The sequence below is a fragment of the Dermacentor variabilis genome, chromosome 5 (genome assembly GCF_050947875.1).
Source record: "Dermacentor variabilis isolate Ectoservices chromosome 5, ASM5094787v1, whole genome shotgun sequence".
Lineage (NCBI taxonomy): Eukaryota > Metazoa > Arthropoda > Arachnida > Ixodida > Ixodidae > Dermacentor > Dermacentor variabilis.
Window position 1 is genome coordinate 112,503,491 of NC_134572.1, and position 17,453 is coordinate 112,520,943.

General features: G+C 45.8%; 1 protein-coding gene across 2 annotated transcripts in view; it reads right to left on the bottom strand.

Annotated features, from left to right (window-relative positions):
* Window positions 1-8,906: 8,906 nt before the first annotated feature.
* Window positions 8,907-17,453, bottom strand: part of LOC142583061 (uncharacterized) — a 31,451-nt gene continuing 22,904 nt past the window's right edge. For both annotated transcript variants that reach the window (XM_075693342.1, XM_075693343.1), the window contains exon 4: window positions 8,907-9,063. In XM_075693342.1, coding sequence (XP_075549457.1) covers window positions 9,001-9,063 — 63 coding nt within the window. In that variant the 3' untranslated portion in view covers window positions 8,907-9,000. The remainder of the gene's footprint in view (window positions 9,064-17,453) is intronic.

Here is a 17,453-nt window from a genome sequence, read left to right on the forward strand (position 1 = left end):
AATTGTCAAGTCCTGTTTGCACGAGCCATGCATGCCGTGCGCATCCAAGAGCACTACTAATCAGCTGCTCATCACAAACGCACTCCAGAAAGAACACGAGCACATCATAATTGGATTTAACCGCTCTTTCTGCGCATGTGTAAGGACCAGTGGTTCTGTGAGAAATGTGGGGACTTTCGGTCTTCAAGATTTGTCTTCGCTTAGGTGCTATGGGGGAGAGCGTTTTTTGCTCAGCTTGTGCGTAGCTGAGCTGGCAGCACAGAATGCGTGGAGAAAAAATAATGAGCGATCTTGGAAATAAGCACATAACATCCACGTCTGGGTCATCCTGCTACCTTAAAAGGCTACAAACATATTTTAATGTAATAGCATTAAGGACGCCATGTTGCAATAAAACCCGGTGTCGGTGCCCGGTAGTCTTGCGAGCGAGAAATCATTCCGAACCACACAGGCCCTCCGCGTGGCGCGTAGGCGTTACTGAGCTAATTGAATTTCCCAAAGTAATATGTATCAGAAAAATAGTAAGGTACGCTTACAAACTACAGATATGATAGCTTAGGATTGTAGTTTGAATATACAAGAAAACATAATTCTGTTGCGCAGAAACACAAATCCCTCTTCCAGCATTTCTACCATTTATTTTCCACCATTCATTTGATTGCTGCAAATGGAGGTCCTTCACCTCTGAACCCTAGAAAATATAGGGACAAGCCAAAGAGCAAAGTTAATAGCTTTTCTACAACCAGTTTTGGTTTCGTTTCCCAGGAGAATACAGTGTCGTGACCTTGGAATATAGTATGTGGTCACATAGGAGCAGGGCACTGCTTAATTTTTAGTCACATCGACTCGTATGCTGCTACCTCGACCCTCCCAAATAGCAGCATATCAGGCAACTGAGAAAGCCGGAGCAAGTGCAGAAATCTTGCAGAAAAATAAACTACTGCTGCAGAACTTGCACACCTGTAGAGGTGCCCCGGTATTCTGTAAACAGGTGAATGAGGGAAAAAAAACATTGAATTACGGCCCCCCACCCAAGGGTCCACAGACGGTGTTGGTGTGATGGCAAAAGGCAATGGAAAACAGGAGTTAGGGTGCAACATTGATGGTGTTGACTCCCGATTTGGACTGGTCGTCTGCTTCTGGTATACAGTGAACCCAAGTAAGCTCCATCAAAGTGGCCAAATTAGCCGACGTGTCAGTTAACCCTTCAGGTTTGTGCCAACTGTCCAGAAAATCTCAGATGCAACCCAGAACTCTGGGCCATTCTGGCGGTGCCGCAATGTAGTTCTGAACATGAATCTGCTATGTTGTGTGTCAACAGGAGGGGGTTCTTGGCAGCAAAATTACGGCTGCTGAAAACTTCATGGCAGCAGTTCACAGACTGCAGTTGCCGACTTCATAAAGAAATTTCATATAAGGTTGAGCACAACCTTACCAGAAGACATCACTAGTGCTGCTGTTACCTGGCTACATTTCGGTATAAATGCAATATTAAGGGGACATTAAAGAAAAATTATTCGAGCTGCAACAGTAAAATACTGTAGAATGCACACAAAAAGAAAACACACTTACAGTGATAATTCTATGGATAAGCCAGAAAAGACGTAAGAACGTAAGGCTGGTGGCAATGCCGCCATGAAGTTCCTGCACCAGCTGCTGTGACATCATGGATTTTGACAGCATCTGCTCAAACCTTAATTTCTAATCAGTAAAGATGGACCACATTAATTGTATTCTGCAAGAGCCCAGCACTCCACAAGCTTTAAGAACTTGTAGTAAACCACAATCCAAAAGATCTTTTTAAAAACTTCGAAACCCACATCAGTAGTACCAGTGGAGGGGTTTAGGTGCAAAAATCAACGTAGTGAACTTCAACCCATTTTCTCTTCTAATAATAAAACTATCACTGCGAAATTAATGCAAATCCAGAAAGAATTTTACAATAATTAATCAGTTTAAAATGATTTAATGCGTCTTCAATGTCCATTTAATGGTAACGTCTGCATGGCGGACTAGCTACCATTTTTTAGAATGTTCCTTCACAATCCACTGCAACTCAAGCAAACGGACGGCAGAACCGCGTCTTGACTGTCTACTCTAACGCACTCGAATAAAGGTGTTACTGAAGCGGTCTTCATTGCAGCCAAATTGTGAAGGCAGTCTTTTCACAGTATGACGTTGACCCTCGGACGGACGTACATCCAGGTACACATACACAGTACTTCGTGTGAACAGATATTGCTGCTGTTCAGTTTCCCTTAACATTATTCCACTGCAAGTAGCAATGTTATCTAATGAACTCTAGCATTTGATGGGAAAACTGCCTCGCCAGGTAGAAAAAGCATGACTGAAACATTGGGTCACTGTTCAAGAAAAAAACTTCGACGCTTCTGTTTCCATAAGGAACCCTTCCGTACTGGTTCCATATGGAATTCTTCACAAAACGTTTGTTCTGATTTGCTCATTGATGCAATCTTTCAATTAGTGATCGTGGAACATGACTAACTGCAATGAACTAAGCTTCCTCCTCAAACATATTGCTACGGGGTAGTATTCCCAATGACGAAGAGCCGAGTAGGAAGAAGACGAAGACGACGATTGGAAGCTAGCGCGGGCTGTTGCCTCTTGGTCAACTGCGGCGTCTTGCCTTGCCTTCCGCCCATAATTATATGGCCGACCCTTTTCCGTTATCACAGACCATCACGCGCTTTGTTGGTTATGCTCATTGAAAGACCCTTCAGGAAGACTTGGTCGCTGGGCCTTACGCCTCCAAGAATATTCGTTCTCTGTCACCTACAAATCTGGCCGACTACACAAGGACGCTGACTGCCTGTCTCGCTACCCGGTAGACGAGCCTGACGACGCCGACAGTAGTAACGCCGACGGCATTTTCTCTGTGTCTGCCTTCGCTAACATCGCCGATGAGCAGTACCGAGACCTATCGCTGCGAGTACTCATCGAGCGTCTGCGCTCTACACCTACCGACTCATCCGTTCGCCGATATGTCCTCCAGGGCGGCATTCTGTACCGAAGGAGCTTCCTCCCTGATGGCCCTGATCTTCTTCTTGTCGTGCCAAAACATCTACGACAGACTGTGCTCTTTGAGATGCATGACGCACCCACTGCAGGACATCTTGGGGTAACCCGCACATACGACCGCGTCCGCCGCCGCTTCTCTTGGCCTGGTCTCGCTCGCTCCGTCCGACGCTATATTGCTGCCTGTGATCCCTGCCAGCGTCGGAAAACGCCTCAGGTGCTACCTTCCGGTCATCTCCAGCCGATCACCGCCCCTGTGGAACCGTTTTTTCGTGTTGGATTAGACCTCCTCGGTCCCTTTCCCACGTCATCCTCTGGGAACAAATGGGTAGCCGTCGCAACTGATTACGCCACCCGATACGCTATCCCGCGGGCTCTACCTACCAGTTGCGCCACTGACGTCGCGGACTTTCTCTTGCGTGACATTATCTTAGTGCATGGCGCCCCGCGACAGCTGCTTACTGACCGTGGTCGTAACTTCCTCTCGAAAGTTATCGCCGACATTGTGCGTTCCTGCTCTATTCAACACAAGCTGACTACCTCATACCATCCTCAAACCAATGGCCTGACAGAGCGGTTAAACCGTACTCTTACCGACATGCTGTCCAAGTACGTTTCGAAGGACCACCACGACTGGGACGTTGCCCTTCCTTACGTCACCTTTGCTTACAATTCTTCCCGGCACGACACCGCCGGATTTTCTCCATTTTATCTACTCTACGGTCGCGAACCGACCTTGCCCCTTGACATGGTACTTCCTCCTGCTGCGACCTCAACAACCGAGTATGCGCGCGACGCCATCGCCCTCGCCGATCATGCACGCCAGCTTGCCCGTGCTCGACTGACGGACTCGCAAACCACGCAGCAGCGTCAGTACAACGCCCGCCACCGTGACGTACAGTTTTCGCCTGGTGCACTCGTGCTCCTGTGGTCGCCTTGTCGTCACGTCGGACCTTCCGAAAAGCTCCTTTCGCGATACACAGGGCCCTACCGCGTACTGCGCCAGGTGACGCCTGTGACTTATGAAATCGCTCCTGTGAGCTCAACCTCGTCATCTACTCTGGTGTCTAGTGATGTCGTGCACGTCAGTAGGCTCAAGAGCTACTACACTGCTTCAGAGTCCGGCCTTTAGTCGCTCCGGGACGGCGCTTTTGCCGCCGGGGGTAGTGCTACGGGGCAGTATTCCCAATGACGAAGAGCCGAGTAGGAAGAAGACGAAGACGACGATTGGAAGCTAGCGCGGGCTGTTGCCTCTTGGTCAACTGCGGCGTCTTGCCTTGTAAATATACTTGTAAATAGCTTTTCGTCGGCGTCTTCCTACGTAACAATATAACTGAATTTATCATCATCACCCTGGCTACGCCTACTGCAGGGCAAAGGCCTCTCCCATACTTCTCCAACTACCCCGCTCATGTGCTAATTGTGGCCATGTTGTCCCTGCAAACTTCTTAATCTCATCCGCCCACCTAACTATCTGCCGTCCCCTGCTACGCTTCCCTTCTCTTGGACTACCGGTTATCTTCCCTCCTCATTACATGTCCTGCCCATGCACCCCCCCCCCCCATTTCTTTTTCTTGATTTCAACTAAGATGTCATTAACTCGTGGTTTGTTCCCTCACCCAATCGGCTCTTTTCTTATCCCTTTAACGTTACACCCATCATTCTTCTTTCCATAGCTTGTTGCGTCGTCCTCAATTTAAGTAGAACACTTTTAGTAAGCCTCCAGGTTTCTGCCCCGTAGGCGACTACTGGTAAGACATAGCTGTTATATACTTTTCTCTTGAGGGATAATGGCAACCTGCTGTTCATGATCTGAGAATGCCTGCCAAACGCACCCCAGCCCATTCTTATTCTTCTGATGATTTCCGTCTCATGATCCGGATCCGCCGTCACTACCTGCCCTAAGTAGATGTATTCCCTTACGACTTCCAGTGCCTCGCTGCCTATTGTAAATTGCTGTTCTCTTCCGAGACTGTTAAGCATTAGTTTTCTGCAGATTAATTTTTATACCCACCCTTCTGTTTTGCCTCTCGAGGTCAGTGAGCATGTACTGCAATTGTTCCCCTGAGTTACTAAGCAAGGCAATATCAGCAAATCGCAAGTTACTAAGGTATTCTCCATTAGCTCTTATCCCCAATTCTTCCCAATTCAGGTCTGTGAATACCTCCTGCAAACACGCAGTGAATAGCATTGGCAAGATCGTGTCTCCCTGCCCGACACAGTTCTTTGTTGGGATTTTGTTGCTTTCTTTATGGAGGACTACGGTGGCTGTGGAGCCGCCAGATATCTTTCAGTATTTTTACATACGGCTCATCTACACCCCGATTCCATAATGCCTCCATGACTGCCGAGGTTTCGACTGAATCAAAAGCTTTCTCGTAATCAATGAAAGCTATATATAACTCTTGGTTACATTCCGCACATTTCTCCATCACCTGATTGATAGTGTGAATATGGTCTATTGTTGAATAGCCTTTACTGAAGCCTGCCTGGTCCTTTGGTTGACAGAAGTCTAAGGTGTTCCTGATTCAGTTTGCGATTACCTTAGTAAATACCTTGTAGGCAACGGACAATAAGCTGATCGGTCTACAATTTTTCAAGTCTTTGGCGTCCCCTTTCTTACGAATTAGGATTATGTTGGCGTTCTTCCAAGATTCCGGTATGCTCGAGGTCATGAGGCATTGCGTCTATAGGGGGGGCAGTTTTTCTAGAACAATCTGGCCACCATCCTTCAACAAATCTGCTGTTATCTGATCCTCCACAGCTGCCTTCCCCTTTGGATAGCTCCCAAGGCTTTCTTTATTTCTTCCTGCGGCGCTACTCGTGGGATATCAAATTCCTCTAGACTATTCTCTCTTCCACCGTCGTCGTGGGTGCAACTGGTACTGTATAAATCTCTATAGAATTCCTCGGCCACTTGAACTATCTCATCCATATTAGTAATGACATTGCTGGCTTTGTTTCTTAACGCATAAATATGATACTTGTCTATTCCTAGTTTCTTCTTCACTGCTTTTAGGCTTCCTCCGTTCCTGAGAGCATGTTATTCTATCCATATTATACTTCCTTATGACAGCTGTCTTAAGCTTGTTGATTAACTTTGAAAGTTCTGCCAGTTCTATTCTAGCTGTAGGGTTAGAGGCTTTCATACATTGGCGTTTCTTAATCAGATCTTTCGTCTCCTGCGGTAGCTTACTGGTATCCTGTCTAACAAAGTTACCACGGGCTTTTGTTGCATGCTCCTTAATGATGCCCATAAAATTGTCATTCACTGCTTCAACATTAGGGTCCTCTTCCTGAGTTAAAGCCGAATACCTGTTCTGTAGCTTGATCCGGAATTCCTCTATTTACCCTCTTACCGCTAACTTATTGATCGGCTTCCTATGTGCCAGTTTTTCCGTTCCCTCCTCAAGTATAGGCTAATTCGAGTTCTTACTATCCTATGGTCACTGCAGCGCACCTTGCCGAGTACGTCCACATCTTGTATGATGCAAGGGTTAGCGTAGAGTATGTCCATTTAATCTCTAGTCTCGCCATTCGGGCTCCTCCACGTCCACTTTCAGCTATCCCACTTGCGGAAGAAGGTATTTATTATCCACATATTATTCCGTTCTGCAAACTCTACTAATAACTCTTCCCTGCTATTCCTAGAACCTATGCCATATTCCCCCACTGACTTGTCTCCAGCCTGCTTCTTGCCTACCCTGGCATTGAGGTCGCCCATCAGTATAGTGCATGTTGTTTTGACTTTACCCATCGCCGATTGCACGTCTTCATAGAAGCTTTCGACTTGCTGGTCATCATGACTGGATGTAGGCGCGTAGACCTGTACGACCTTGTATTTGTACCTCTTATTAAGTTTCACAAGACCTGCCACCCTCTCGTTAATGCTATAGAATTCCTGTATGTTACCAGCTATATTCTTATTAATCATGAATCCGACTCCTAGTTCTCGTCTCTCCGCTAAGCACCGGTAGCACAGGACGACGTGCCCGATTTTTAGCACTGTATTTGCTTCATTTGTCTTCCTAACCTCACTTAGCTCTATTATATCCCACTTAATGCCCGTTAATTCTTCCGATAGCACTGCTAGGCTCGCCTCACTAGATAACGTTCTAGCGTTAAACGTTGCCAGGTTCAGATTCCAATGGCAGCCGGTCCAGATCCAGAGATTCTTAGCACTATCTGCTGCATCACAGGTCTGACCGCCACCATGGTCAGTTGCTATGCAGCTGCTGGGGACTGAGGGCCGGGGTTTGATTGCTGTATTCATATAGGAGGTTGTGGCCAAGTACTGCACCAGGGTGGCCAATCCTGCTCTAGTGAGGGAGTGCATTACCGGTGCTGGTCGTCGGGATCAGGCCGCACTCCAGGCCTTTTTATGCAATTTTATCAATGCGTAGACTTTTTTATAATCCCGTGGAAAATTGCACGGCAAAAGGATTCGAACCACAGTCCTCTTGCACGCGAGGTGGATGCTCTAGTTCTACGCCACCACTGCACTCCATAATAACTGAATTGGCTCTATAGAAATGGGTACACCAAACGACTGGATTATGCAACACGATTACGTAGCATCCATGCATGTAGGAATATGTGCATGGTACAAATTACAATAGTATGAAGCGTCCATGCCAAACCTGGACAAGTTGGGGCGATGTTAAATTACAAGTGCCATTAAGCAGAATGTTAACTTTTCAACTTTTGTCTATATTGCCTGAATCTAATGCAATCAAAACTGCATTTAGCAGGGGCACAAGGACGCTTGCAGATGCCATAGACACAATATTCTGCATGCAAGAACTATCCGATGCCATTTAGAAGTGAAAGAAAAAGAAAAGAACAACTTTATTCTCAAGATACAATGTCACATACACTTCTTTGAACCAGAATTTTTCGTGTGGTGCTATCTTCTAGATGTAAAATTACATTAAGTTTTTATGTTCTTTATGAAACTGTTTGCAACAAGTGTCAGTTTAGACATAAGTAGAAACTTCAGAATTCAGTACAATTCAATGCAAGGCTCTTCTCTTACTCTACGAAGTAACAGAAGTCAAATGAAACCGAACAGGTGAAACACAGTGATAAGCTCCAGTGCAAATTTCCAATAAAAGGCAGAATGACAGACATTTCAAAATGGATGAAAGAGTGGCTGCATGTACATTGGTGGTAAACCCTAACAGATGTATACCTAGATATGTAATCTGTGTATACCTTGTTCGAGAGGAAGTAAAGAAAGCGATGCAAAATTTAAAAGCAAAAATGGAAGAGGAAAGCAATCACAGCTCTAATGCCTGGCTCTGTTCACGCGGTGGAACCAGTGTTGGACAAGGCCAACAAAGCTAAAATACTTATCTATATTCAGAGTTGGTTAGACATCCAACTGCCTAGCCTCTATCGCATGACACTCAAACAACATCCAGAACAACTGAGAAATAAAACACCTTCACATATAAATGTTGGCAGGTGTGGGGAAAAATAAAAAGCAAAGGCTTCTGTCTTACGAAACTAGCCTTTTCATACACTAAGAAAAGCTATGTGAACCTGCACACTGACCCCTTAGTGACCTTTAACGCAAGTGCAAAAGTAGTAATAAAGCACGGAACACAGTTGACAGTTCCTTGAGAAAAAAAGTGGTTTGGTTTTGCTGACACCAAGTTCTCTGGAATTGTGGAACGAAAATGTGTCATAAAGCATCAGCGTGTGCGAACTTGCAGAGTTTATGCGAGTTTCTTACAACAAACATGTCTAAAACAACGAAACAAAAGCACGCTTGGGCAGATATGCATGGTCCATTCTTCAAACATGGGGCTTCCTTTTATCATGTCATGCTCTACTAGTACAAGAAATGACGAAATTAAATGGAAATAGAAAGGAAATAGAAAACCTCCTGAACTGAAAATTCAGCTTAAACAAGCTCCCGTAAAAAAATACAAAATACGGGGGCGGGGCACTAGTGCTGACTCAATCATCAAACCAGTCACTCGGTTCCCACTCCTCTCCAACACGTTCTGGGCCAAGAGCATCCTGAAATGAGAGGTAATGGTGATACAGATGAAGTGCAAAAACAAGCAGCTAAATGATGTGCTGAAATTATACCAACAGATAGAGTGCAGATGTATACAGGTGGAACCCCACTGGCATGTTGAACATGTTTTGAATAATAAAGCAAGACAAATCTGGGTGTCTACCAAGATGATATTTCCAAATTCCCTGAGTTTTCCAGGTTTTCCATGAGTGCCTCTGCAAAATTCCCTGAGTGATGCAGAACTATGTTTCATGTCAAGATGGGCTGAAACCATATTTCCCGATACTGTCACTCTGTAGTAAGCATACGAAATTAAAAAAAAAAGAATGACTTAATCCAACTTGAATACTAAGTAGTAGTGTTTATGTCATTCAAAAAGAAAATGGAAGGGAGGGTTTAGTAAAATGCACAGCAAATAAAATATCTTTAAAAATGCAAATCGAGTCAGACATTCTCAAATACGAATAAAAAAGGGATACATACAGAAGCAAATTTTTCGAATATGAGCTATTTCTATCAACTGATAGCAAGCTCAGTGGTATGAGGCCCGAACTTTGTCACAATTGGGATTCTCTCTCAACAGTCTGTAAGTCAACCTCAACTGTTCTGACATACTCTCAGCCTGCACACGACACCTCAGTGTTGTGTTTCATTGCTTTAAAGAGTTTATATTGGTTTGGATGAGGGACACCTGCATCTCGGCATTGGCCAACACTGTTTTTTGAGCTCAAGCTCCTTCAAAACGGCGGCAGCACGCTTCCTTTCTCGTTCATTCCTCAATGTGTAGGTCCTTTCGGTTCTTGTCCTCCCTCCACCACTCGTTCGCCCCACAGACCACTTGAAGCATCTTCTTGGTCAATTGCACGGTCCACGTACGATTTTTCGAACTCCCTAGGGACCGCGAAAACGTCCGAAAAATCGGCTAGTTGGAAAAAATAAATGCATGTCATTTACTGCCCTTAAGGGCTCAAACCACCACAAGCACATTTGAAAACGCTCTGAAGGCCTGTCGGTACACGTATTAGGCATATTGGTGCTCGTATTGTGACAGGAAATACCGTGTGCACGCGTTATAATTTTCGCCTTGTGTTTTCCACTGCTCTTTACCGTACGCTTTTTTTTTGTGTGCTCTGTACCTGTAACGTAGTTGGTTCATTACTGAATAGCATTCGCTCCATTATATGTTATTTCAATACTCTTCCACCCTTTATGTAATGCCCTGTTAAAGGTATTTTAAAAGTTAATAAATGATGAATACATACTGTATCCCATGGCAATAGCCCCTTCCCACGCTTATGCTTCACTGCAATACTTTTGCATATGCTTCACCAAGCAACACCTGTGTACGGATGCGAAGCTGACTTTCGGGAACTGGCATTATGCAACGCACCGTGCTTTCCAAGCTTCTAAGCCAATCGGGAGGACCACAAAGGCGGAGCCCGTGCCATTGCTGAGACCAGCGAATTCTTTCAATAAAAAACACGGCATCCAACGGCAAGCTTCATAGCGAATGTCGAAGCAGCTAGGCCTAGCGTTGCCCCCGTGGTGGCTACGGTTGCCAGCGGATCTGAATGCGAGAGCGCCAGTTCGAGGCAGCAAGGTAATCAAAATGGCAGCGGTGGTGGCTTTGATTAATGTCGTTTTGAACCTGCAGTCACGGCAAAACGTCCGGAAAATCGGACGGCAAAGAGTTCTTGCGTCCGAAATTTCAGACGTTCCGATACATTGACTCTATGGGGTGGTGCTGCAAAACCGTCCAAATTATCAGGAAACCGGAAAGTCGCTCATTGACAGTACACTGGCAACTCCTCCAGCCGACGACAGGACGTCAAGGATGATTCCTTACGATTCCTCTCTGTTACTCGAGCTAGCATTAGCGCGACTTTTGACTCTTTTAATGAAATTACAGCTAATTTTCCCTGGCAGAGGCACAAATTCTCTGAGTTTTTCCAGACTACTCAAAATCCCTGAGAATTCTCGGTTTTCCCGGTTGGTAGACACCGCGGCAAGACAAATGTATTTTTCAGAACAATAAGCTCCAAAGGCCTTAGTGTAAAGTTCTAAATATGTTGCCGACCAACAATTAGAACATGCTTGATCATTCAGACAGCTTCGCAACGCTGAACCTGGTGCCATAGACAAATAAGAATTACCAATATTTCGGACACCTCACAGAACAAAGACAATTCGAACTCCATGTGGTCAAGTGCATGTTAATTTAACCACTCAGGCGAGCAGAAATATCGATTTCATACATTGTCCGCATGGTCATCAGCCATGTCACTTCCTCGGAACAGAAACTAGAGAAAGCTAGTAAATCCAGTAGTCATCGACCGCGCACAATGTGCAGGGCAAGCCAAACTGCTAAGTTGTCAAGTGCACTTTTGCAGTCACTGTAACATGGAGAAATGTGTTGCGCTTTGACGTACAAGTTTTATGTGTCTACAGTTTGTTCATTTTTATGTTAAATAGCAAAGTGGCCTCAAGAGGTCACTTGAGGCAGTGACTGCCTCAAGTGACCTCTTCAGGTCACTTTGCCAACTCAACCCTTGATGTCTTCACCAACAAGGGTGGCAATTAGGCAAGGAAAACGCTGGACAAATAGATGCTGCGAAGAGACCCACAATCATTTCGCTATCATGATGTGGTCGACTTCTGTTATGTTGCTAGGGGAATGAAGATGAAATTTGGTACATACATTGACTGTACTTTCATCTATTGGCAGCGACAGTGTGACGTTGACCATGTTGCAGGCAAGCATATGCACACGCTGGAAAACAGTATTTGATAATGGGGAAACAGAGTGAATGGACAAGTGTTGTAACTAGCGTAGTAAAGTCATTGCTGGGTATACTGAACCCGGACATATAAAACTATTGTCTACATTGAACAATCTTAACACGCCCCTGAAAACACCATGCAATAGTATAGCACTGTAGCCTGTCTATCGAACTACCGTTCACCGCCACGTTTGATATATTGAACACTGCGCCATACCCATGCAAGTGCGCTACACCTAATGGGGAAGTGACCACTTCTTGTGGCATCACAAATATTCAATGTTCATGAAACAGCACTGTTTTGGTGGCAACACAACACATTCGTACAAGTTGATTTGATTCACGCTGCATCAATTTCTACCTTGCCTTGGAAAAAAATCTGCAACAAGCATTTCAACTTGTGCAAAGCACACCACGGTCTTGACGTTGTAGTTCTGCGGAAACCCGCAAGGTGGAGAGAAGTAATGAATAAAGGGAAAATCAGAAATCCACCCGTTCGTAGCAGTTGCTACAAAGGAAACCCATACGGGTTCCTCGAAAGAAAAGCTTCATAGTTGAAGGAACCCGTATGGGTTTCCTTTGTAGCAACTGCTACGAACGGGTGGATGTCTGATTTTACCCTTTATTCACCACGGTCTTGTGGCCAGTATTGGACCTTCCCGTTGTTGGGCGGGAGTTGGTCGATGTTGAGGTGGACCTGTAGAAAGGAAGGGTTATTTACATTACGTACACGACCGAGAAACAAGTAAAATAACAGTGTAAAGTCCATTGGTAGCCAGCAGCAAATCATACGCTGCAGCCCATGGCAATAAGTCCATCTCTGAACATCTCCCCCTTTCCGGTGGTTTGCTGGCTTATAAATCCTTCAGTCCGTCGGGGTCACATCACTTTCAGCCAATCGTCGAGCCCATACAGGTGTCATCATTTTTGTCCAATCATCGAGCCCATACAGGTGTCGTCATTTCCGACAGATGGAGACGCTCCCTGGGCTCTATCCTCCGATGGCAGCATCCGTGCTGCATTGCCTGCTCGCCTGGTCATCCACGAACAACCTTTCAGTGCTGCAAAGCAAATCTTCTCGAGACTAAAGTCAATCACCTCAAAAGCTGGTGACCTTCATGTACACTCTTAGGAAGCGACAACCAGGCGGGGGGGGGGGTGAGGAGAACATGAAAAAGAACTTATAAACGGTAAATGTATAACCTGAACATGTTGTTAAATTCACAAGAACTATCTGTCAAATATTAAAGCACACTATGCATGGCTAAGCCTCCAAAGGATTTAGTCGCTGATGGGTAATTTAGACTTGTCAGGCACCGCGAAAAGTTAGAATAAACAGGAGTCTGAAGTACCGGTTTCAACAGAAAAGGCGAGTTGTATGCTCGCATTATCACTTTCGGGGATACCTTCACTTTCGCAAGATTTCATGTGACTAGGGCCTGATGCATCAGCATATGTGAGAGCCTGCATTCTTGGCACTGTGCCAAGCACACCATCGCCTGTTGTTGTGTCTAGTACTAAAAAACGGATAGCAGTATCCTCAGAAATGATGATTTAGAATATGGCCGAATTTTGTCAACATATTTCTATGCACACTTACGCTTGCTTGCAACCTGATCAGTTTGTATTTCAATCATTGTCATGTCTCTACAGACAGACGAAAGCACAGTCAATGCATGCACTGAATCTTTCTCCCCCGGCAATAGTGTGCAGTGGTGAAACAGCCATATAGCCTTTCGGCGCAGGTCCTGGCGCAGGCTAAAAGCCGATTTGGCACAAGGTCCAACGCACGCGTGCTTACCATATACCATGCAAATATTAACTGATATAATATATATGTTGTGGAGACGGGTTTCAGCAAGGCTTACTCTGCAAGCGCGGTCAGGAAAGGACGCAATGCTCCTCCACACCCCGACACACAAAGGGCGTACAGCCAGGTTCGTCGATATGGCACAGAGAAGGCGCCACAGACGGATTGTCAACAAACACATGTGTATTAACCCAGGATTCAACACAGTGCGGCCGTCGCGGCATGTGGGCAAAGGCTCACCACAAGACCAATCAAGTATGTGCCCGCACTGAACACATCATGCAATACAGTAAAATGTTACACTGTACCCTTTTAAACAGCAGTTCCGTTTTAAAAGTAGTGAAGTCAAATCCCCGACTCAGCAGCCATTGAACATACTGCAATTTGTATCCGCATAAACAGTACCAGCTTATCGCATACGTATCGGTTAATACAGTGTTTCCACTTTTCATCGTGTAATCACGATGGTGCGTTGTCCCCAACAGGCGGCCCGGCAGAACAGCCTCAGAGGTCAGAATGGCCTCCAAGCGCCCTGTGCATTCACGCATGAAGCCAAATCAACCTCAACCTCAACATCATTTTGGCGCCGTGCCAGAGCGAATTGTGGGGTCGTGCAAAAGCTAGTACTCTCGTCATGCCAAAGCTGGGATAAAAAACACCGAGTGCTCAGCACAGAAGAAAAATTTGACATTGTTCATATTGAACGTAGCATGAACTCGGCACCAGCATGTGACAGGGATCCTATAATCCTGAGTAATCCTGTATATATCAATGAGCATCTGTGCGTTGAAAACAAGCGTCTATTGGGTAGAGCTCGACAACTGAGGCGAGAAAAAGAATGGAAGTTTGTGTGGGTGTCACAGGGAAAGATCCTGATGCGGAAGTCTGAAAATTCGCCTGTCCTACATGTTACCTGTGACTCGGACCTAGACAAGGTGCGCTAGGTTATCCGCTATTGCATACTCAACGCCACTTATGTCATGGTGCCAACAAATAGAATGGCTCAAAAACAATCTAGGAACCTATGGTTCTTCTTGCTTTTCTCGATATTTTTTAAAACAGTTAACGGCGCGATTCTTCAGACACCCACGCACATTTTCCGAATCTATGTGGTTTCGTACCTAGCAAATGCGCCTGATAGTGTCTTTATGTATGTGAGCTCTAAACTACTGTCGGAAACAGAAGTTCTGTTTATGAACGTTAACCTTTTGACCAATATTGAACAATTTAGAGTCTATAGTACATCAGTGCTGCATTCATTTGTTCTTGCGTGCTACAGTGTTGCTGTTGAGGGCGTCACCCACATAAAAATTAAAATTCCCCTTAATATTCTCTTAAGCAGTTGGTCTTGCATATATAGAATCTTATTCGTCTATGCCAACGGCACTGTTTCTACATTGCAATGGCTGTATTTTTTTTTTTTTTTTGCTGAGAATTAGGTTTCAAAATGGCTCTGAAATGTACTAGTCCCTCTGAATTAAGCACGATTGTTGCGCATCAGCGCCTATCGACTGAGTTTCCTGCATATGAACATACAGTGTGGGATTCTCCTCCGTGCTCTTGGGACGAAGGAACGACAACACAGTAGTGCAAACAATCACAAGGGCATTTATTGCACCTTTCATAGATCAATGCCTGCTAGCCGAGTTGCTATCCACAAAACATGCCGATGGGCGCGCGACAAATATAGAAGTCCGACTCACCGCGACCGGATAGCGAGCGAATATGTTCGCCCCATGCTGGATCCCAACGCCTGGTCGTTCGCGTGTACGGTCACGCGGACGGTGGCGCGTTCCAAGGCGGCCACGCGAGGCGGTCTCGCAGAAGCATGGGTCGGCGGCGCGCGGGTCGTCCACGCTGTTCGCCGACCCGCCGGGAAAGAGACAGCCTGTTCTCCCCTGCGCCCCCAGTAACCCTGCCGTGAGGCGGCGTTAGCAGCGCAACACTCGCGCCATCTCTCGCACTGCGCCCCAACCACATCGACCGCCGCGGGCATCACGCAGGCCACGCGGCGAAGCCGGATTACAGGAGACGCGCCATGTGGGAAAAACATATCAGGGGACGCGCGAGAGTCGCGCATCCCCACATCAGTCAGCCCGTTCTAAAGACGAATTGTGGAATTTTCTAGGTGAATTTAAATTTAAATTTTCTGTCATTAGGTTGACTGAAACTTGGTACCGCAACTACACCGATATTGTGCATACTGATGAGTATAATGTGGCCTACATAAATAGAGAAACAAGAGGCGGCGGTGTATGCATATATGTGCAAACAAGTATCAGCTATCAGTATATTGATGAATGGTCTCGATGATGTGAAGACATTGAAATTCTGTGTTTAAAATCAGAAAACTCTCTATTTACTGTTGTGTATAGGCCTCCTCACGGCAGCATCAACAATTTTCTTCAATTTTTAGATGAATTCTTTTGGTTTGTTAATGAAAATAATTATACATTAGTACTCGGAGGTGACCTTAACATTGACATGCTCACAAAGACTAGCAAACAAACTGACCTGTCAAATCTACTTTCGCATGGCCTTTCAAATGTTATAACTTCCCCAACTCGCATTACAGCTGCTACAGCCACCTTGATAGATCTATTCATAACAAATTCTGCTAACCTACTACACCATGGTCCGATAAGTATCGCTATCAGTGATCATTTGCCAATTTGCCTAATTACTACGGTTGAAATTAAACAGGGGCACCCAGTGAAATCAGACATTTATTTCCAAGACATTAATTCACAATCTCTTTCTTGCTTTCGTGACGAAATAAACTCGTTGAGCTGCGATGACATACTCTCCTCTTCATCACCTAATAGCGCCTATGACCGCTTCATTAAGATCGTGTGCACAGTATACCAAAAACACTTTCCTTACAGGCACGTAAAAAAACCTAAACACGCTCGCAAGACATGGATCTCCTCTAAGCTAATCAAAATGATAAAAGAAAAGAATAGGCTGTACCATGCGTTTTTGAATAGCCGTGACCCAGATGATTTAAAGGGACACTAAAGGTTACTATTAAGTCAACGTGGACTGTTGAAATACCATCCCAGAAACCTCGAAACGCTTGTTTCGTGCCAAGGAGAGACTTATTTTAAGAGAAAATGCGTTCTGAAGCGTCCGCGTACCTCTAGCGCAGTTCAAATCGCCCGCCCTCCGATCGAGGAGAACTGACATCATGGTCTCATAGTAACGTTGCGCCATCGGTGAGTAGAACGGCGTCCGCAGACGGCGCTACGGCTTTTCTGCGCAAAACGCGAACGCGCGGCCAGAAACAGAGCCAAGACAGAGCCGACAGCAGAGCGAAAGCGGGAGTATGGTGGCTAGCGGAAGGAGAAACGAATTACGTCCCACGTTACGTCCCACGGCACACGGAGAGTCCGTTTTCGTTAAACTATAGGCTGCAGCGAGCTCGCAGCGTGGTCGGCGTGGTCTATGAGAAGCGACGAGCCTTTTCGCACTCGCAACAAGGCATAAAAATGTGCGAATCGACGCAAAACTCGGCCTAGAAACGTGCTTCGCCACAGCCAGGGCTCAATACGACCCAAGCTGGCACGACCCAGATGTCGTTTCCCGCACCGCCACCAGGCGCCGCTACTATACCTCACACTCCAGCGCAAGACGCCCATAAGCTGGTACTTCATTCTATGACGCTAACTTCGACGCTCGTCGCAATGGACCCTGACACCGACAGATTGGCTCGCGATGGTGGGCTCAACTTCAGCGATTTGAGCACCGACGAGCGCGACCTGCTTCTGAGGGCTCGCACTGCCGGCGTCGTTGCGTACTA